The 23707-nt window shown below is 38.8% G+C and overlaps 1 protein-coding gene across 6 annotated transcripts in view; it reads left to right on the top strand.

Annotated features, from left to right (window-relative positions):
- The window catches only part of smoc1 (SPARC related modular calcium binding 1), a 268502-nt gene that overhangs the window by 121789 nt on the left and 123006 nt on the right, over window positions 1-23707 (top strand). For all 6 annotated transcript variants that reach the window (XM_069918105.1, XM_069918106.1, XM_069918107.1 and 3 more), the window contains one exon: window positions 19092-19139. In XM_069918105.1, the coding sequence (XP_069774206.1) occupies window positions 19092-19139 (48 nt within the window). The remainder of the gene's footprint in view (window positions 1-19091; window positions 19140-23707) is intronic.

The raw sequence follows: 23707 nt of genomic DNA on the forward strand, positions 1-23707 counted from the left end.
GTTTGAACAAATTTTGTAACCATACATGGAACATAACAGAGAGAGTTTGCCTTGGACCTCCATCCCCTAAAATGGTAAGAAGACAAAACAATTTGATTTAGTGTGTAAAAGTAGATGACACTTTTTTCTTGTTTGTTTTTCCCTTGTGTGAAGAAATTGTTTTATGGATTTATTGTATTGTATATGTTGAATATTTATTGGTTTTGGAGTGGGGTGGGAAGGGGGAAAAAGGGGGAAATGCCACTGTATATTTAATGAGAAACGTTTGTACATATTTTGGTTGATATAGTTCATAGTGTGAGAAATTTTAAAAAATGTGTTGAGAGGATGATTCTCGTTAAGATTTATTGAATGTGTTTGGAGGATGAATCTTGTTCAAATTTACTGAATGTGTTTGGGGAATGAATCTCTTTCAGATTTATTGATGTGTTTGAGTGATGAATCACATTCGGATTTACTAATGTGCTTCAGGGATGAACCTGGTTAAGAATTATTGAATATGTTTGGGGGTTGATTCTCTTTCAGATTCACTAAATGTGTTTGTGGGATGAATCTCGTTCAGATTTACTGAATGTGTTTGGGGAATGAATCTTGTTCAGATTTACTGAATGCGTTTGGGGAATGAATCTTGTTCAGATATACTGAATGTGTTTGGGGAATGAATCTCGTTCAGATTTACTGAATGTGTTTGGGGAATGAATCTCGTTCAGATTGAGTGAATGTGTTTGGGGAATGAATCTCATTCAGATTGAGTGAATGCGTTCGGGGAATGAATTTCGTTCAGATTCAATAAAGTGTATGGTGGATGAATCTCGTTAAGATTGACTGAATATCTCTGGAGGATGGATCTCATTCAGATTTACTGAATCTATTTGCAGGGTGATTCTCATTAAGATTTACTGAATGTTTGTGGAGTGAATCTCGTTCTGATTCACCAAATGTATTTGGGGGATGATTCTCGTTCAGATTCAATTAATGTGTTTGGGGAATGATTCTTGCACAGATTTACTATACATGTTTGGGTGACAAACCTCATTCAGATTTACTGAATGTGCTGTGCGTTAAATCTCGTTAAGATTTACTGAATGTGTTTATGGTAGGAAACCCGTTCAAATTGACTGAATTTCGGGGTTGAATTTTGTTTAGATTTACTGAAGGTTTTTCAGGGATGAATCTCGTTCAGATTTACTGAATGTATTGGGGGGATGAATCTTGTTCAGATTTACTGAATGTATTGGGGGAATGAATCTTGTTCACATTTACTGAATGTATTTTGGGAATGAATCTCGTTCAGATTTATTTTGTAATCTTTCTCTGATTACAAAATGCGTTTGAGTGATTTTCTTTCAGAATTAGTGGATGTGTTTGTCGGATGAATCTCGTTCAGATTCACTGAATGAAGTTGGGGGGTGAATCTTGTTCAGATTCACTGAATAAAGTTGGCGGATGAAACTCATTCAGATTCACTGAATGAAGTTGGCGGATGAATCTTGTTTACATTTACTGAATGTGTTTGGGGAATGAATCGCCTTCAGACTTATTTTATGACTTCAAGGGATGAATATTGTTCAGATTTACTTAACGTGATTGGGAAATAAATCTTGTTCAGTTTTACTGAATGTGTTTGGGGATTGAATCTCATTCAGATTTAGTGAATGAGTTTTCAGGACGATTCTCATTCTGATTTGCAGATTGTGTTTGGGGGATGATTTTCGTTCTATTTACTGAATGCATTTGAGAGATGAATCTTAAGATTTTCTGTATTTGTTTGGAGGATAAATCTCGATCAGATTCATTGAATGTGTTTGGGGAATTATTCTCGTTGAGATTTAATGAATGGGATTGGGGTATAGTTTTCTGTCGTATTTACTGAATGTGTTTGATGTATGAGTCCCGTCCTGATTTAATGAATGTGTTTGGAGGATGAATCTCATTCAGTTTTACTGAACGTGGTGAATGAATCTTGTTCAGATTAACTGAACGTGGCGAATGAATCATGTTCAGATTTAATGAATGTGTTTGTGAAATGATTCATGTTCAGATTTAATGAATGTGTATGTGAAATGATTCTTGTTCAGATTTATTTTATGAGTTCGGGGATGAATATTGTTTAGATTTACTTAATTTGTTTGGGGAATAAATCTTGTTCAGATTCTTTGAATGTGTTTGGGGAACAATTCTCATTCTGATTTACTGAATGTGTTTGGTATTTTATTTTCGTTAAGATTTACTGAAGGTCTTGGTGGAATGAAGTTCCTTTAGATTTATTTTATGAGTTCGGGGATGAATATTGTTTAGATTTACTTAATTTGTTTGGGGAATAAATCTTGTTCAGATTCTTTGAATGTTTGGGAAACGATTCTCGTTCTGATTTACTGTATGTTTTTGGGGGATGAATCTTGTTTAGATTTACTGAATGAGTTTGGGGAATGAATTACGTTTAGATTTACTGAATAAGTTTGGGGAATGAATCACGTTCAGATTTACTGAATGAGTTTGGGGGATGAATTTTGTTCTGATTAATGAATGTGTTTTAGGTTTGAATCTCATTCAGGATTACTGAATGTGTATGTGGGGGTAATCTTCATCAAATTTACTAAATGTGTTTGGCATATGTTTTTTTTTTCATATTTACTGAATACATTTGATGTATGAATCCCATTGAAATGTAATGAATGTGTTTGGTGGATGAATCTCATTCTGATTTTTTGAATTTGTTTGTGCAAAGTCAGTCGTTCAGATTTCTGTACGAGTTAGGGGGATAAATTTTGTTCAGATTTACTGTATGTGTTTGGGGATTGAATCTCATTCAGATTTACTGAATGTTTTTGGGGAATAAAACTTGTTCAGATTAACTCAATAAGTTTGAAGGATGATTCTTGTTCACATTTACTGAATGTGTTTGGGGAATGAATCTCCTTCACATTTACTGAATGTGTTTGTGGGATGACTCCCGTTCAGATTTACTGCATGTATTTGGGCATCATTTCTAGTTCAGATTTACTGAATATGTTTGTGGAATGATTCTTGTTCAGATTTATTGATTGTGTTTGTGGGATGAATCCTAATCAGATTTACTGAATGTATTTGGGGGATGTGAATATGTTTGTGGAATTATTCTTGTTCACATTTACTGAATGTGCTTGTGGAATGAATCTCGTTCACATTTACTGAATGTGTTTGGGGAATGAATCTCATTCACATTTACTGAACGTGTTTGGGGAATTAATCTCGTTCACATTTATTGAACGTGTATGAAGCCGGAATCTCGTTCAGATTTATTGAATGTGTATGAAGCCGGAATCTCGTTCAGATTTACTGAATGTGTTTGATGTAGGAATCTCATTCAGATTTGCTGAACATGTTTGGGGGATGAATCTCGTTTAGGTTCATTGAATGTTTTTGTGGAATGAATCTCGTTCAGATTTACTGATGTGTTTCAGGTATGAATCTCGGTAAAAATTTTTGAATGTGTTTGGGAGATGATTTTCTTTCAGATTTTCTGAATGTGTTTTGGGGGATGAATCTGTTTCAGATTCACTGAATGTGTTTGGGGTGAATCTCGTTTAGATTTACTGAATGTGTTTGCGAGGTGATTTTCTTTTAGATTTACGGAATGTGTTTGTGGGATGAATATCGTTCATATTTACTGAATATGTTTGATGTATGAATCGCGTTCAGATTTATTGAATGTGTTTGATGTATAATTTGTGTTCAGATTTAATGAATGTGTGTGGCATTTGAATCTCATTCAGATTTACTGAATGTGTTTGTGGAATGAATCTCTTTCAGATTTACTGATGTGTTTGGGTGATGAATCGCGTTCAGATTTACTGATGTGTTTCAGGGATGAATATCGGTAAGAATTTTTGTATGTATTTTCTGAATGTGTTTGGAGGATGAAACTGTTTCAGATTTACTGAATGTGTTTGGGAGGTGATTTTAGTACAGACTTATTGAATGTGTTTGATATATGAATCCCGTTCAGATTTAATTAAAGTGTTTGGAGGATGAATCACATTCCAATTTACTGAAAGTGTTTGTATAAAGAAAGTTGTTCAGATTTACTGTATAAATTTGGGGGATGAGTCTTGTTCAGATTTACTGAATGTGTTTGCAGGAAAATTCTCATTCACCTTTTACTGAATGTGTTTGGGAGATGATGCTTGTTCAGATTTATTGAACGTGTGTTGGAGGATGAATTTCATTCAGATTTGCAGATTTTGTTTGGGGGATGATTTTTGTTCAGATTTACTAAATCTGTTTGAGGAATAAATCTTGTTCAGATTCACAGAATGTGTTTGGGGGGGTGAATCTCATTTGATTTACTGCATGAGTGTTGGGTATTAATCTTGTTCGGATTTATTGAATGTGTTTGGAGATTGAATCTCATTCAGATTTACTGAATGTGTTTGGGGGATGAATTTTGTTCAGATTTATTGGATATGTTTGTTTGACAATTCTCATTCAGATTCATTGAATGTGCTTGATGTTCGTTTTCGGTAAAATTTACTTAATAAGTTTAGGGAATGAATCTCGTTCAGATTTACTGAATGTCTTTCGGGAATGAATCTCGTTCAGATTTACTGAATGTCTTTCGGGAATGATTCTCATTCAGATTTACTGAATGAGTTTGGCAGATGATTCTCGTTCAGGTTGAGGGAATGTGTTTCAGGGATGATTCTCGTTCCGATTTATTCAATGCTTTTGGGGAATAAATCTCATTCAGGTTTGCATAATCTGTTTGGACAATGGATCTTGTTGAGATTTATTGAATTTGTTTGGGAGATAAATCATGTTCAGATTTACTGAATGTGTTTGCAGGATGATTCTCGTTCAAATTTACTGAATGTGTTTGGGTGATGATGCTAGTTCCGATTTACTCATTGTGTTTGGAAGATGAATCTCTTACAGGTTTGCAGATTGTGTTTGGGGGACGATTTTCATTCTGATTTGCTGAATGCACTTGGGGAATGAATCTCTAAGAATTTTTGTATTTGTTTGGAGGATGAATCTCGTTCAGATTCATGGAATATATGTTTGGGGACTGATTCTCATTCAATTTTACTGAATGTGTTTGAGGGATGAATCTCATTCAGATTTTCTGAATGTGTTTGGTGAATAAATCTCGTTGAGATTAACTGAATATGTTTGTATGAATCCTGTTCAGATTTAATGAATGTGTCTGCATGTTGAATATCAATCCTATATACTGAATGTGTTTGTTTAAAAAAAAAGTCGTTCAAATTTACTGAATGTGTTTTGGTGATGATGCTTGTTCATATTTGATGAATATGTTTGGATGATAAATATCGTTCAGATTCATGGAATGTGTTGGGGAATGATTCTCATTAAATTTTACTGAATGTATTTGCTGAATGAATCCCGTTCAGATTTAATGAATGTGTTTGGATGTTGAATCTCATTCCGATTTACTGAATTTGTTTGTGGAAAGAAATTTGTTCAGATTTGCTCTGAGTTTGGGGGATGAATCTTGTTCAGATTTGTTAAATGTGTTTGAACGATGAATTTCATTCAGATTTGCAGATTGTGTTTGGGGGATAATTTTCTTTTAGATTTACTGAATGTGTTTGGGGGATGAATATCATTCAGATTTACTGTACGTCTTTGGGGAATGAATCTCGTTCCAATTTACAGCATGAGTTTGGGGTATGAGTCTTGTTCAGATTTATTGTGTGTGTTTTGGAAATTAATCTCTTTCATATTACTCGAATGAGTTTGGGGGATGATGCTCGTTCAGGTTTACTGAATGTGTTTGGGGAATGATTCTCGTTGCGATTGACTGAATGTGTCTGGGTGGTGAATCTCGTTCCGATTGACTGAATGTGTCTGGGTGGTGAATCTCGTTCCGATTGACTGAATGTGTCTGGGTGGTGAATCTCGTTCCGATTGACTGAATGTGTCTGGGTGGTGAATCTCGTTCCGATTGACTGAATGTGTCTGGGTGGTGAATCTCGTTCCGATTGACTGAATGTGTCTGGGTGATGAATCTCGTTTCGATTGACTGAGCATATTTGGGGAATGAAACTCATTTTGATTTACTGAATATGTTTGCGGGGTGAACTCATTCAGATTTACTGAATATGTTTGGCGATGTATCTTGTTAAGATTGAATGAATGTTGTTCAATTCTACTGAATGTCTTTGAGGGATGAATCACTTCAAATTTTGTGCTCTCTCTCTCTAAAAGATCTTTTGGCTTCATTTTACCAAACAAACTGAATTTTGTTTACGATCTTTACTTCGATTGTAATCGAAGTTTTATGAGTCTAATGTGTTTTGTGTTGCAAGTTTTTTTTGGTGGGCTAGTTGGAAATATAACTTAGACTTTGATTACATATGTTATATTTAGGCTAGGGAATTTGTTAGTTTTACATTGTTATAGAAATTTGTATATTAACCAGTGGGCATTGTTATAAAAGGGGGGATTTTGAATTAAAGTTTGAAGGTGAAATTTTGTTAATAAAGTAATTGTTCATCTTTACCCCTGTGTGATATGCCTTCTTTGTGGTTGCTGGTTTGATTTGTAACAATGGGAAACGAATCTCGTTCAGATTCACTGAATGTGTTTGGGTGATGAATCTCACTCAGATTTACTAAATGTGTTTGGGTAATCAATCTCGTTCAGATTTACTCAGAGTTTGGGTGATTATCTTGTTCAGGTTTACTGAATATGTTTGTGGGAAGAAAATAATTAAGATTTATTAAATGTATTTAGGCGATGAATCTCTTTGAGAATTATTGAAAGTGTTTGGCGGATGAATCTCATTCAGATTTACTTATTGTGTTTGGGTTTTAATGTGTTTGGACAAATGATCACGTTGAGATTTAGTTAATATGTTAGTGGGATAAATCTCATTCATATTCACTAAATGTGTTTTGTGGGGGATGAATCTCGTTCAGAATCACTCAATGTGTTTGGACGACGAATTTCGTTCAGATTTTCTGTGTGTGTTTGGGGGATGATTCTCGTTCAGATTTATTGAATGTCTTTGGGGGATGATCTCATTCAGATTTACTGGAAGTGTTTGGGGAATGATTCTCATTCAGATTTATTGAATGTGTTTGGTGGATGAATTTGTTTCAGGCGCACTGAATATTTTTGGGACGTGATTTTCTTTCAGATTTACTGAATGTGTTAGTGGGATGAATCTTGTTCAGATTACTGAATGTTTGGGGAATGATTCTCGTTCAGTTTTACTGAATGTGGTTGGGGAAACAATCTCATTCAGATTTTCTGAATGTGTTTGTGGAATGAATCTCTAACAGATTTAGTGATGTGTTTGGGTTTTCACTTGCGTTCAGATTGATGTGTTTAAGGGATGAATCTTGTTTAGAATTACTGAATGTGTTTGGGGGATGATTCTCTTTCAGATTTACTGAATGTGTTTGTGGGATGAATCATGTTCAGATTTACAGAATGTGTTTGTGGGATGAATCATGTTCAGATTTACTGATTGTATTTGTGGGATGAATCATGTTCAGATTTACTGAATGTGTTTGTGGGATGAATCATGTTCAGATTTACTGAATGTGTCTGGGGGATGAATCATGTTCAGATTTACTGAATGTCTCTGGGGGATGAATCATGTTCAGATTTACTGAATGTGTTTGGGGGATGAATCATGTTCAGATTTACTGAATGTGTTTGGGGGATGAATCATGTTCAGATTTACTGAATGTGTTTAGGGGATGAATCATGTTCAGATTGACTGAATGTGTTTGGGGGATGAAGCACGTATATGTGTTTCAGAGATTAATCTGGTTAAGAATTACTGAATGTAATAGCTGGATCATTCTCTTTCAGATTCACTGAATGTGTTTGGGAGATGATTTTCTTTCAGATTTGCTGAATGTGTATGTGGGAAGCATCTTGTTCAGATTTACTGACTGGGTTTAGGTGGTGAATCTCCTTCAGATTTACCGAACATGTTTGGGGAATGAAAAGCATTCAGGTTAACTGAATGAGTTTGGAGGATAAATCTCGCTCAGATATACTGAATGTATTTGGAGATTGAATATTGTTCAGATGTACTTGAATATTTTTGGGATATGAAACTCATTCAGATGTACTGCATATGTTTGGGATATGAAACTTGTTCAGATATACTGAATATATTTAGGATATGAAACTTGTTCAGATGTTTTGAATGTGTTTGGGGTTTCAATCTCATTTAGAGTTATTGAATGTGCTTTTAGGCTGAAATTTGTTTAGATTTACTAAATGTGTTTGGGGATGAATCATGTTCAGATTTACTAAATGTGTTTGGGGATGAATCATGTTCAGATTTACTAAATGTGTTTGTGGGATGAATCATGTTCAGATTTACTAAATGTGTTTGTGGGATGAATCATGTTCAGATTTACTGAATGTGTTTGTCGGATGAATCATGTTCAGATTTACTGACTGTGTTTGTGGGATGAATCATGTTCAGATTTACTGAATGTGTTTGTGGGATGAATCATGTTCAGATTTACTGAATGTGTTTGGGGGTTGAAGCACGTATATGTGTTTCAGAGATTAATCTGGTTAAAAATTATTGAATGTAATAGCTGGATCATTCTCTTTCAGATTCACTGAATGTGTTTGGGAGATGATTTTCTTTCAGATTTGTTGAATGTGTATGTGGGAAGCATCTTGTTCAGATTTACTGACTGGGTTTAGGTGGTGAATCTCCTTTAGATTTACTGAACATGTTTGGGGAATGAAAAGCATTCTGGTTAACTGAATGAGTTTGGGGGATAAATCTTGCTCAGATATACTGAATGTATTTGGAGATTGAATATTGTTCAGATGTACTTGAATATTTTTGGGATATGAAACTCATTCAAATGTACTGCATATGTTTGGGATATGAAACTTGTTCAGATGTACTGAACATGTTTGGGATATGAAACTTGTTCAGATGTACTGAACATGTTTTGGATATGAAACTCGTTCAGATGTACTGAACATGTTTGGGATATGAAACTCGTTCAGATGTACTGAATATGTTTGGGATATGAAACTCGTTCAGATGTACTGAACATGTTTGGGATATGAAACTCGTTCAGATGTACTGAATATGTTTGGGATATGAAACTTGTTCAGATGTACTGAACATGTTTGGGATATGAAACTCGTTCAGATGTACTGAATATGTTTGGGATATGAGCTCATTTAGAGTTATTGAATGTGCTTTTAGGCTGAAATTTGTTTAGATTTACTGAATGTGTTTGTGGGATGAGTCATGTTCAGATTTACTGAATGTGTTTGTGGGATGAGTCATGTTCAGATTTACTGAATGTGTTTGTGGGATGAGTCATGTTCAGATTTACTGAATCTGTTTGTGGGATTAATCATGTTCAGATTTACTGAATGTGTTTGGGGGATGAAGCACGTATGTGTTTCAGAGATTAATCTGGTTAAGAATTACTGAATGTAATAGCTGGATCATTCTCTTTCAGATTCACTGAATGTGTTTGGGAGATGATTTTCTTTCAGATTTGCTGAATGTGTATGTGGGAAGCATCTTGTTCAGATTTACTGACTGGGTTTAGGTGGTGGATCTCCTTCAGATTTACTGAACATGTTTGGGGAATGAAAAGCATTCAGGTTAACTGAATGAGTTTGGAGGATAAATCTCGCTCAGATATACTGAATGTATTTGGAGATTGAATATTGTTCAGATATACTTGAATATTTTTTGGATATAAAACTCATTCAGATGTACTGAATATGTTTGGGATATGAAACTTGTTCAGATGTACTTGAATATTTTTGGGATATGAAACTCATTCAGATGTACTGAATATGTTTGGGATATGAAACTTGTTCAGATGTACTTGAATATTTTTGGGATATGAAACTCATTCAGATGTACTGAATATGTTTGGGATATGAAACTTGTTCAGATGTACTGAATATGTTTGGGATATGAACTCGTTGAGATGTATTGAATGTGTTTGGGGTTTCAATCTCGTTTAGAGTTATTGAATGTGCTTTTAGGCTGAAATTTGTTTAGTTTTACTAAATGTGTTTGGGGAATGAATCTCGTTTAGCTTTACTGAATGCGTTTGGCAGATGATTCTTGTTCAAATTTATTGAGTGAGTTTTGGGAATGAATCTTTCAGGTGTACTGAGTTGGTTTGGGATTTTGGTCTCTAAGATTTACTCTGTGTTTAGGGATGAATCTCATTAACTTTTATTGACTGTGATTTGGTCATGAATCTTGTTCAGATTTACTGAAAGCTTTTGGGGAATGAATGTTGTTCAAATTTACTGAATGAGGTTCGGGTTTGATTCTCCAAAGTATCTATTGAAGGGGTTTGGGGAATGGATCTCATTCAGATTTAGGGATTGTTTTTGGGGGATTAATCTTGTTTAGATTTACTGAATGTGCTATGGGGATGAATTCCATTCAGATTTTCTGAAGTTGTTTTGAGGGTGAATCTTGTTCAGATTTACTCTATATGTTTGTGGGATGAATTTCGTTGAGATTTATTGAATGTGCTTGAGCGATGAATCTTTGTCAGATTTACAAAATATGGTAGGTTGATGAATCTCGTTCAGCTTCACTTAATGTGTTTGGTTGATGACTCTCATTCAGATTTACTGAATGTATTTGGGGGTTGAATCTCATTCAGATTTACTCCAACCCCCTCACATCCATGTACTCATCGAGCCTCCTCTTAAATGACAAAATTGACCCTGCCGCAACTACTTCTTCCGGTAAATCATTCCACTCAGCCACCTCTCCCTGAGTTAAGATGCATCCTCTTGTATTACTCCTAAAGTTTTGCCCCCTAACCCTTAAGATCCCTTGTACCCTCAGGGGATAGAGTTATTCTCATCTACTCTATCTATTCCCTTTATAATCTTAAATTTCTCTATCAAATCCCCTCTCAACCTTCTATGCTCCAATAACTAAAGACCCAGTCTACTCAATCTTTCTTCGTATTCAAGATACTGAAATTCAGGCAACATTTTTGTAAGCCTTCTTTGCACCCTCTCTACCTTATATATATCCTTCCTATAATTTGGAGATCAGAACTGCACACAATACTCCAAACTTGGCCTCACCAAAGCCTTAAACAGCCTCAACATCACCTCCCAGCACCTATATTCTATGCTATGATTTATAAAGGCCAGCATACCAAAAACCACCTTCACCACCCTATCTACATGGGAATCTACCTTTAAGGAGCACTGAAGCATTATTCCAAGATCCCTCTGTTCCTCTGCATTTCTCAATGCCCTCCCTTTCCCTGCATATGTCCTATTTTGGTTATTCTTCCCAAAATGAAGCACCTCACACTTATCTACATTAAACTTCATCTGCCACCTTTTAGCCCACTTTTCCAAACAGTCCAAATCCTTCTGTAGCCCATGAAAACCCTCTTCACTATCCACAACTCACCCTATTTTTGTATCTTCCAGATATTTACTCACCCAATTTACCACCCTGTCATCCAAATCCTTAATATAAATGATGAACCACAAGGGACCCAACACCGATCCCTGAGGCACACCACTCATCACTGGCCACCATCCTGACAAGAGAGTTGTCCACCATGACTCTCTAGTGCCTATTTTCCAGCCACCTCTAAACCCATCTGACTATCTCTATATTAATCTGTAGAGATCAAACCTTCTTCACTAACCTTCCATGCGGAACTTTATCAAAAACCTTACTAAAATCCAAATAGACCACATCAACTGCTCTTCCTTCATCAATTTATCTGGTCACCTCTTCAAAAAATTCAACAAAATACATCAAGCACGACTTTCCCCTCACAAACCCACGTTGGGTATCCCTGATCAATCCCTGCCAATCCAGATATTTATACACATTATCCCTAAGAATTCCTTCCATTAATTTCCCTACCACTGATGTCAAACTTACTGGCCTAAAGTAGTTTGCCTACACCTTGTGCCCTTTTTAAAGAGCGGAACCACGTTTGCAACCTGGCAATCCCAAGGCACTACACCCTCCTCCATTGACCCTTGGAAAATCACTGACGGAGCCTCCGCTATTTCCTCCCAGACCTCCCTTAAGGTCCTGGGAAACTCCCATCAGGACCATGAGACATCTACCTTTATACACCCAGAAGTTCTAAAATCCCCTCTTTACTAATCCCTATCTTTTCTCTAACTAACCCTTTTGCCTCGCTTATTTTATGCACTTCAATATCTCTTTCCTTCGTGAACACCGACGAGAAGAATTTATTCAATATCTCCTCCATCTTGTATGGTTCCTCACACATACCTCCAACCTCTGTTCTGATTTTCCAGTGGACCTATTCTATCCTTAACTTTCCTTTTAATCTTCACATATTTGTAAAAACCCTTCAGATTTGCCTTCACCCTATTTGCTATAGCCCCCTCATACTTTTTGCCTTTCTCATTCCGCTCTCAAGGTTTTTTATTTAATCTATGTATCATCCATAGATCTCATCAGTCCTTTGCTTCTTGTATTTAATGTAGGCATCTTCTTAATCTCTCTAGAAAACCATGGCTGCCATTAACATTTGACCTGAAACTAATGGTGCCATGATCACTGCATCCGAAATGCTCCCCAACGCACACCTCCGTCACCTGCACTATTTCATTCCCCAACAGTAGATCTAATATTGCTCCCTCTCAAGTGGGTACCTCAACATATTGATGCAAAAAGCAATCCTGCACACATTTTACAAGCTCTGAGCCATCCAGCCCACTCACTGACTGCGTCTCCCAATCTATGTTAGGAAAATTAAAATCCCCAACACCATCCCTTTGCCTTCTGCACATCTCAGCTGTTTCTCTACACATTTGCTCTTCTAGTTCCCTCTCCCCATTTGATGGTGTATAATACACCCCTATAATCATAACCTTTTTTTTTAAAATTTCCACCCACACCATCTCCCTTGACGAGCCCTCCAATCTATCACGCCTCGGTACAACTGTAATACTTTCCTTGACAAGTAATGCCACACTCCCTCCCCTTACCCCTCCAATCCTATCACACCTAAAGCAGTGAAATCCCAGAATATTCAACTGCCAGTCACAACCCTCCTTCAACCACATCTTACTAATCACCACCTCATCATACTGCCAAATGTCTATCCACACCTTTAGCTCATCCACCTTCCTTACAACACTTCTTGCATTGAAGTAAATGCATCACAGAGACTTTCCACATCTTACCTTCTGCCTAACCCCCCTCTCTATTAAGTCACCTCTCATCCTTCTCTCCAGAGATAAAAGCCCTAGCTCTGCTAAGTCTGCCTCATGAGACACTGAAGGTACCATCCTGGTAAATCTGCTTTGCACCTACTCCATATGTTCCACATCCTTCCTGTAATGAGGTGTGGTCTCACCACAGATTTGTGGAACTGCAACATGACCGCTCTACTCCTGAGCTCAATCTCCTGCGTGGTCTTAGCACATGAGGTCGTGGACAGACTTGCTGGCAAGGGAATGGGATGGGAATTGAAATGGGTGGCCATTTGGGGATCCATGCATTGCAGCGGACAGATCTGAGGTGCTCAACAAAGCGATCTCCCAATCTGATGTAGAGGAGACCACAATGGGAGCACCGGATGTAGTAGCTGGCCCCTGCTGATTCACAAGACTGAGACCACCTGCAGCACCTTATCTTGCATCTGGGCAACCTCCAACCGGATGGCATTATTATTGACTTGTCTGGTTTTTGTTTAAACCCCCTTCACTTCTTCCCCAATTGCCTTTTCCCAGCTCTATTTCTCTCCATTTCCCCTCTTTCTCCTTTCACAGAACCAAAATCAATTCTTATCTCTCATATCCAATTAACACCTTTTGTTGGTCTGGGCTTCTTCCCCCAGCCACCACTATCTCTATTCTGAGATTCTTTGCCTATTTCTTGAAGGGCTCAGGCTCGAAACGTTGGTAATATATCTTTATTCCCTATAGACACAGAAAGACCGACTGAGGTCCTCCAGCATTTCAGCGGCAACCTTGAGAGATCTATGGATTTGGGCTCCAAGGTCCCTCCGTTCTTCCACACTGTTCAGCATTAACAATGTTTTCTTCCTTCAAGTTTGATCTTCCAAATTGCATTATCTCACACTTATCCAGATTGAACTCTCACTTTTCCTCCCAACTCTGCATCCTGTCTCTAAGCTGTTGTAACCCTCAACAACCTTCAACAAATTTGACAACACCTCCAACCTTTGCATCATCTGCAAACTTACTGACCCATCTCTCTACTTCTTTGTTCAGGTCATTTATAAAAATCACAAAGAGCAGGGGTCCAAGATCAGATCGCTGTGGCACTCCTCTAGTCACTGACCTCCAGGAAGAATACTTGCCGTCCACTACTACTCTCTGCTTTTTACAAGCTGTGAAATACTGAAACCACGCAGCCAAGGTTCCTCATGACTTTCTGAATGAGTCTACCCTGGGCAGCTTGCCAAATGCTTTATACACCATGTCTATCACCCAACTCTCATCAATTTCTTTTGTTCTCAGACTCATGAGGTATGATCTTTCGCTTCACAAAGCCATACTGACTATCCATGGTCATGACCTTAAGAAGCCTCTCCAATAGCTTTCCCACCACTGATGTAAGAATCATTGGTCTGTAATTTCCAGGATTCTCCCTATTCCCTTTTTTAAACAAGGAGACCACATTGGTCATTCTCTAATCCTCTGGCACCTCTCCCACGGCCAAGGAAGACGCAAAGATCATCGGAAATGCCCCAGTTGTCTCTTTGTGTGAGGATAATGGTTCTTGTGCTGCTTTACTGAATGGTTTTGTGTTATGAACCTTCTGCTGCTTTACTGGATGGATTTGGGTAAGAATATTAATTGTCCTGCTGCTTTACAAATGGATATGGTGAGAAATTAGTCAACATTCAAATTTATTATCTGAGTGTATACATGACATTACATACAACCCAGGCTGTAAACTGTACTCATTAAGAAGACAGACTAACTGTACTTGGCTGAGGGCCCTGATCCTTGTGCTGTTTTATGAATGTGTTTGAGCATTTGCTGATTCTCGTGCTGTTTTAATGAACGTGTTTTATTGCGGATGATTCTCGTGCTGTTTTACTGAACATGTTATATTGCGGATGATTCTCGTGCTGTTTTACTGAACATGTTTTATTGCGGATGATTCTCATGCTGTTTTACTAAACATGTTTTATTGTTGATGATCCTCGTGCTGTTTTACTGAACGTGCCCTCAATGGTGAGGAGAGTTTTGCCTGTGATGTGCTAGGATGACCCCACTACCTTCAGCCCACCATGGCCGTGATGCAGCCATCAGCAAACTTTCCACCATACATCTGCAGAGGTTTGGCAGGGCTTCAGATGACATTCTGCACCTCTGCAGCCTCCTGAAGAAATAGAGCTGCTCTCTTTGTGATGACGCTTTCATTGATGGGTGCTGCACATGTCCTCTGAGATTGTGACACCCTGGAATTTAAATTTGCTGAATCTCTTCTGATCCCCCTATTTAATTTTTAAAAATTTAGGCATACAACATGGTAACATGAGCCCATACCACCCAATTAACCTACAACCCCAGGTACGTATTGAACGGTGGGAGGAAACTGGAGCCCCAGGGAAAACCAGAGCGGTCACGGAGAGAACGTACAAACTCCTTACAGGGGCACTCACATCCAATGATTACCTGACTGTAAACCTCTGGTTTTCTTTTCTTAGAGTCTACAATCTGTTCCTAGGTCTTGTTGACATTGAGTGAGATGTTGTTAATCCATCTTTCAGCCAAGTTTTCAATCTCCCTCCTGTATACTCTTTCATCATCCACTACTGTGGTATCAGCAAACTTATAGATGGTCTTTTTAAAAGTATTTTATTTATGATTTTCCAGTCTTCAACTCAAACAGTTATCAACATCAATATTAACATGGTCAGCATTGACAACAATTTACAATAATCCATATTATACAGTTTCTGTAGATTTTAAGCTCTTTTTATCTCCCTTCCACCCCAACCACCATATTCAACACTCGATGCTTAAGTAACCACAATTACACAGGACACTAAAGAAATTCACAACAAAGAGATGGAATGTATGTCGGGATTTTATGGGTTTGTCACGGCATGGCGGCCAGAGCCCAGGGTGTTTCATTTTCTTGACTTTGCCTGGTCGGAATGAGTTGGGCCCTTCATGCACTCCCCCCAAGTGGTGGAGGGGTGGGTAGGTGAGGTGGGACGGCAAGAGACGATGGTTTACAAAATTAGAACGCATCCTTGTGGTGTTCCAGAGCTAATCGGAGATTCTGCAGGAGATCTAAACTGATTGGGGTCTGGAGGTGAGGAAATCAATTGCTCAGTGGGGTATTGAGGCACAGGTCTTGGAGCTCACTGATTAGTTTTCGGGGGATGATGGTCATCAAAAAAGACCATCCAAATGTATGCGTCTTTGCTATCCAGATTTTCCAGGGTTTTGTGAAGAGCCAGTGAGATGGGACCTGTTTTGCCATGATTTGCAAATTGGAATAGATCCAAGGCAGCAGTTAATATGGTTCAAAATCAGCCTCTCAAAACACTTCATCACTATGGATGTGAATGCCCTGGTCGGTCATCCTTTTGGCAGGTTATCTTCCTATGATCCTCTGTGAGTGAAAATTTTGTGCTGTTTTACTGAATGCATTTTTGGTGAGAGTGCTGCTTTTTAAAGGCTTCTCCTCTCACTTACAGCCCTGTATCCGCTGACACCAGTGAGGGCCGTGAAGCGCTCCTTTTTAAACACTCCTCTCTGACCGGAGCCTATGAATCATTTGGTCTACCACTCATGAGTGAAGACCTGTGACATCCTCCTTCAAACTCTTTTTCCCAACCTGAGCAGTCTGCCACGAATGAATGTTGGTTTTCCGAATGTATTTGTGTCAGGTTAGATTATTCTCAGGCTGTTTCTCTGACTGTATTTGAACAAGGCTGATGATTCTCATCCACATGTTTGGGTGAGTATTGTTACGAGCCCAAAGGACTCCAAAACCCAGCAGTAATAAGCATTCGCCAAGACAAGTAGTTATTTAAACAAAAATTGTTTTTAATTATCTTTAAACATGAAAACAGAATAAAACTTTAACTTATCTCTATTAACTTAACTAAACCAACTTAACCCCCTTCTAATTCTAAGCACACGTGTATGTGATGTGTGTGTAAATGTAAGAAAAGTTCTTTGGTTCACAGTTCAATCTCACTTCTCATCCTTCCAAGTTCTCTGGTTGCAGGCAATTCTTATACTGTGCATAGAATTTAACATGTATAAAGTTCACCAGGCTTTGGTGCTCGAAAGGTAAATGTTTACCGCTCAGGAAGGTTCTCATAGGGTTTGCAGAGAGAGATTTGTTGTTCCAGGATTTCCACAACTGAGGTACCACCATTAGTCACCTCAATGTCTTGCTGATTAAACTTGCCCCATCAGGGTTCTCCAGATGATAACCTGTTTCTTTCAGGCTACCACAGAGTTCCTTTCAGTTCCACTTATTCCAAGAGAACATCAGACAGATAGCACTTCCAGCCATCCGCCCTCTGTCTCTCTCTCTCTCTCTCTCTCTCTCTCTCTCTCTCCAACTGCCAGAAAGCTCATGTGACTCTCTCGCTTGTAAAACTCCTGACCTTCTCCAGCAAACAATAGGAGTTAGTCTTCTTGGTCAAGCTGTTGTCTTAAGGTAAACAAAAACCCAGGAGTGACCTTTCTGTGCACTCTGACCAAAACACTTGCAAAGAGCTTTTAACAGTCAGAGCGTTTCCTGCTTGTTGCTTTAATATGGTCATTTCAATTAGCACCTACTTGTGAAATGTGCACAGCATTCTCCATCGTTTCTGTAAATTCACTGTATGTCAATTCTTCAATATTTTAAATAAGATCTATTTTAAAGTGTGTGTATGTATGTAACCTACTCTAATTTTACCAATTTATCCCAAATACATTCCATCACAGTAATATGATTTTTGACCTGTTTTACCGAGTCTATTTTGGGCAAGAATGATGATTCTCGCTCTGTTTTACTGAATGTGTTAAATGATGCTTGTAAACCAGGAAAGTCTGCAGATGCTGTGACTGTAGTTATAAAAAAAAAAGGTAGAAATGCTGGAGGAACAGTTGGCCTCACAGCGTCCATAGATGGTAAAGGTCTATGACTGTTGTTTTGGGCCGGACCCCTTTAAGCAAAAGGCAGGCAGCGCCTGATTAAAAAAAAAAGTGGGCAGGAAGGAAGAAGGGGCAGGGGGGGAGAAGCTCAGGCCAACAGGGTTGGAGGGCTGGAGAAAATTCTGAGCGTTGATTAGAGGAGGGGAGGAGCTCTGTGAATGCAGAACTCGAGGGAGGGGTTTATTGAATGTATTTGGGTGACGATTCTCGAGCTGTTTTACTGGATGTGTTTGGTGAGGGTCATGATTCTCATGCAGTTTTACGGAATAGGTTTGGGCAAAGGTGATGATTCTGATGCTGCTTTCCTGAAAGTATCGGGGAGATGATTCTTGTGCTGTTTCACCGCATGTTCTTCGGCTCAGTGAATCAAATCTTATGCTGTTTACTGAATGTATTTTCAGGAGGTCAGGCCTCTCGCAGGAGTGCCACTGGTACCATGTAACCCAGTACTAACTGTCGGGTGGTCGGTGACTAAACCGGCTCCCCCGCCAGGCTAGACACCTGCAGGATGAAAAACCAGACTTGCCAAAGGGTGGACGAACTCTCTCATAGGGTCAATGGCCATCGAGCAAACACGTGCTATGAAGTGCAGAAAGGGCATCCCTTGCATTGAGACTTCGCCCAGCCATCTTGGACCTCACCGTGCCGCTGGATCCGGGGGGGGGGGTGGGGGAGATGTCAAGAGGGTGGGTCTGGACACTCACCTAAATCCATTCAGGCACACGGTGTTCCTTTCTGAGGAATGGGGTATATTCGTATCAAACCCCACAAACCGAAAGGAACCATCATCATCCCATGGGGTGGAGAACCAGAATTTTCATGAAAATGACGGCCCCCCCATGATTCTGTTTCCTGTGTATATTTAGTGAGTCTGGTGATTTTCATGCTGATTTGCTCCCTCCACATGCTAAAGTTGATCTTTTTTTCCCCCCATTTTGCAGGTTCTGTCACTGACAAGCCGTCTGGCCCTAGCAGCTCTGGGAGGAAAGGTGAGATGAACTGCTTGGATTTGGTTTCCTTCCCTTCTGTCCTGTGATGCATGTGTGCTCCTTTAGACCCTTGCAGAAGAAGGAGGGCATTGCCACAGCAAACTGTGATGGCCGCTTGGTCTCCCTCCCCTTGTGGCTCTGTCAGCGGATCTGTCACTTGTTGGTTCGTAATATCCTGGCTAATCAACATGTGGTGGAGAAACTTCTGTGCAGCCAACATGTTTAGATGCGTAGTGGTACCAGGATAGAATGAGTTATTCTTTTCTGGAATACAGCCCTCTTGTACGGTGGCATGAGTTTGATGTTGTGCGTGCGTGTCCTTGAATGGAAATTGCTGATTTTTATTTCAGCGGTTTCTTAATAATTTGTAAGGGATGATGGTCAGATGTGGCACTTGGGGTGGAATTGTTTGATGTTTACTGCCCTGACAGAACGGGGGCCCGGTTTTCAGAGTAATGTTGGGATCTGGCCGAGTCGGACACATGCTGTGTCTATAGGGATTATCTGGCTAGCTCGGTGCAATGGGGAAGGCAGATTGTGAACTTGTGCCTTGGACTTTGAGGGAGAGAGTGGGTGAAAATTTTAAAGAGGTCCTGTCAGCCACTCTCAGGATATCAGACTTGGCATCTAGTGAGTGGTAACCTGCTCTCCTATGCAAAGAGAAGGCCTGCAAGATGGAATTCTAGTTTCCCAGCAGAATAACAATGGGTTCAAATAATAACACACCAAGTACTGATTGTGGTCATCTTTCAACAGGAAGTATCTGTTAAAAATGCTCAAGAAACAATGCAGAGAAGGTGACCAGCTGGACAGGTCATCAGCTCCGTTCTTGCACTCACCAGTTAACAATTTCAGTCATAGCCATCCATCGTCAGTTGTCACATTCAAAATAGTCAACCATAATACAACACAAGAATCACACACTCCACTGTGGTGTGCCTCAGGGTTCAGTATTGGATCCATTACTGTTTGTCCTATACATTAGTGATCTGGTGGATGGGGGTGGTAAATTGGATTAGTAAGTAAGCAGATGATACTAAGTTAGGTGGAGCTGTAGATAGTGAAGAAGAGTTTCGAAGCTTGCAGAAGGATTTAGGCCAGTTAGAAGAGTGGGCTGAAAGATGGCAGATGGAGTTTAATGCAGTAAGCGTTAGGTATTAGAATTTGGTTGGGCTCATCAAAATAGGACATGCATGGTGAATGGTGGGGCATTGAAGAGTGCGGTAGAACAGAGGGACTGAGGAATAATGGTACATAGTTCCCTGAAGGTGAAGTCACATGAGGATAGGGTGGTGAAGAAAGTTTATGAATCAGGTCATTGAGTCTAGGAGCTGAGATGTTATTTAAAATTGTACAAAGCATTGGTGAGGCCAAACTTGGAGTATTGTGTACAATTTTGGAAAGGTATCAACAAATTGGGTGCAGAGAAGATTGACTAGAATGTTGCTGGTGTTACAGGGTCTAAGTTAGAGGGAAAGGTTAAATAAGTTAGGTCTTTATTCTTTAGAGTGTAGAAGGTTGAGAGGGGATTTGATTGAGGTATTTAAATTATTAGGGGTATAGGTAGAGTTGACGTGGAGAGGTTTTTTCTTTTAAGAAAGGGGAAGATACAAACTAGAGGACAAGAGCAGAGAGTTAAGGACAAAAACTCAGAGGAAACATGAGGGCGACTTATTTATTCAGAAAGTGGTGGGTGTGTGGAACGAGCTTTTGGATGAAGTGGTGGAGGCAGGCTCTATATTAGCATTTAAGGAGAAGTTGGATATGTATGTGAATGAGAAAGGAACGGAGGGTTACGGGTTGAGTGGAGGTCAGTAGGGTGAGGTGGGAGAATGTGTTTGGCATGAACTAGAAAGGCCAAGTTGGCCTGTTTCTGTGCTGTAAATGTCATATGATTATATGAGGGCAACTCAGCGAGTCAAGCAGCGTGAATGGGAGATAAAGAATGGTCAGCATTTTGGGCCAGAACTGCCCAGCAAGACTGGAAGATGTGTTACCTTGAGGCCAAATTAATGTGTTGTGGCCTAATATTCGAATCCATCTCCAGTCATCTGTTTTCCAGCCTCTACTTTACCTTTCCATTGATTACTCTCGAATTCTGCCTCTTCTTAACTGTCTCACTTTATTGAGGATTTATTGCAAGACTGGGGCTCCAGTAATTTAGACCCTTGTCATTACAGGGGTGTAGTTTAGATGTGCACAATTTAAAATTAGCCCCTTAAAATCTTTGATCTTGAGCTCTAGACCCCTTCGAGCTTTGATCCTTTGTCCACCACTCCCCCCCCCCCCCGCCCCACACACCTTCCGCTACTTCCCCCACCCCCACACAGCCAAATAACTTTAAAACTATATCATTGTGCTCTCCCATGTAAAGTGGTGAAGAAGGCTTTTGGTATGCTGGCCTTTATAAATCATAGCATAGAATATAGGAGCTGGGAGGTGATGTTGAGACTGTTTAAGGCATTGGTGAGGCCAAGATTGGAATATTGTGTGCAGTAATGGTCTCCAAATTATAAGAAGGATATCAATAAGATTGAAAGAGTGCAGAGAAGATTTACTAAAATTGCAGTTTCTAGAATACGGAGAAAGATTGAGTCGACTGGGTCTTTATTCATTGGAGCGTAGAAGGTTTTTAAAATATTTTTATTTTTCACACTATGAACCATATTAACCAAAATACACACAAACATTTCCCTCTTGAATATACACAGTAATTTTCTCCCCTTTTTCCCCCCTCCCTTCCCTTCCTCCTTCCCACCCCCCCCAAACCCATTAAATGTTTAACATATACAATACATTTAAACCCATTAAACAATGTCATCACACAATGAAAATAAACAAGAAAATTGTATCATCTACTTTTACACACTGGGCCTGTTCATTTCATCGTCTTCTCATTCTGTCATTTTAGGAGGTGGAGGTCCGCGGTAGGACTTCTCTGTTGTGTTCCATGTACGATTCCCAAATTTGTTCGAATACTGTGATGTTATTTTTTAAATTATATGTTATTTTTTCCAATGGAATACATTTATTCATTTCTATGTACCATTGCTGTACTCTCAGGCTCTCTTCTGATTTCCAGGTTGACATTATACATTTTTTTGCTACAACTAAGGCTATCATAATAAATCTTTTTTGTGCTTCATCCAAATCGAGGCCTAGTTCTTTTCTTCTTGCATTACTTAGAAGAAAGATCTCTGGATTTTTTGGTATGTTGCTTTTTGTGATTTTATTTAATACCTGATTTAGATCTTCCCAAAACTTTTTTCCACTTTCTCACATGCCCAAATTGCATGTACTGTTGTTCCTGTTTCCTTCTTACAGCGAAAACATCTATCTGATACTGTTGGGTCCCATTTATTTAACTTCTGGGGCATGATATATAGCCTGCGTAACCAATTATATTGTATCATGCATAATCTCGTGTTTATTGTATTTCTCATAGTTCGGGAGCATAGCTTTTCCCATTTTTCATTTTTTATCTTTATGTTTAAATCTTGTTCCCACTTTTGCTTGGGTTTACAGCTTATTTCATCGTTCTCTTTCTCTTGCAACTTGATGTACATGTTTGTTATAAATCTTTTAATTATCATTGTGTCTGTAATCACATATTCAAAACTGCTTCCTTCTGATAACCTCAGACTGCTTCCCAATTTGTCCTTCAAGTAGGTTTTCAGTTGGTGGTATGCAAACATTGTACTGTGAGTTATTCCATATTTGTACTTCATTTGTTCAAAAGATAATAAATTATTTCCCAAAAAACAATTTTCTATTCTTTTGATCCCTTTTCTCTCCCATTCTTGAAAGGAAAGGTTACCTATTGTGAAAGGGATTAGTTGATTTTGCGTCAATATTAATTTTGGTAGTTGGTAATTTGTTTTTTTCCTTTCTACGTGAATCTTCTTCCAAATGTTGAGCAGATGGTGCAGTACTGGTGAACTTCCATGTTGCACCAGCTTTTCATCCCACTTATAAAGTATATGTTCTGGTATCTTTTCCCCTATTTTATCTAGCTCTAATCTGGTCCAATCTGGTTTTTCCCTTGTTTGATAAAAATCTGATAGATATCTTAATTGTGCTGCTCTATAATAATTCTTAAAGTTTGGTAACTGTAAGCCCCCTTGCTTGTACCATTCTGTTAATTTATCTAGCGCTATTCTTGGTTCCCCCCTTTCCATAAGAATTTCCTTATTATTTTCTTTAGCTCCTTGAAGAATTTCTCTGAAAGGTGAATTGGCAACGATTGGAATAGGTATTGTATCCTTGGGAAGATATTCATTTTAATGCAATTTACCCTTATTATCAGTGTTAGTGGTAAATCTTTCCAATGTTCTAAGTCATCTTGTAATTTCTTCATTAATGGCTGATAATTTAATTTGTATAGATGGCGAGCATAGAAGGTTGAGGGGGGGATTTGATACCTCTTTTAAAATTATGAGGGGGATAGACAGAGTAGATGTGAATAGGCTCTTCCCCTTGAGGGTAGGTGAGATTAGAATGAGGGTTCATAAGTTAAGGGTTAGGGGGCAAAACTTTAGAAGTAATATAAGAGGGAACTTCTTCATTCA

The sequence above is a fragment of the Narcine bancroftii genome, chromosome 2 (genome assembly GCF_036971445.1).
Source record: "Narcine bancroftii isolate sNarBan1 chromosome 2, sNarBan1.hap1, whole genome shotgun sequence".
Taxonomy (NCBI): Eukaryota; Metazoa; Chordata; class Chondrichthyes; order Torpediniformes; family Narcinidae; genus Narcine; species Narcine bancroftii.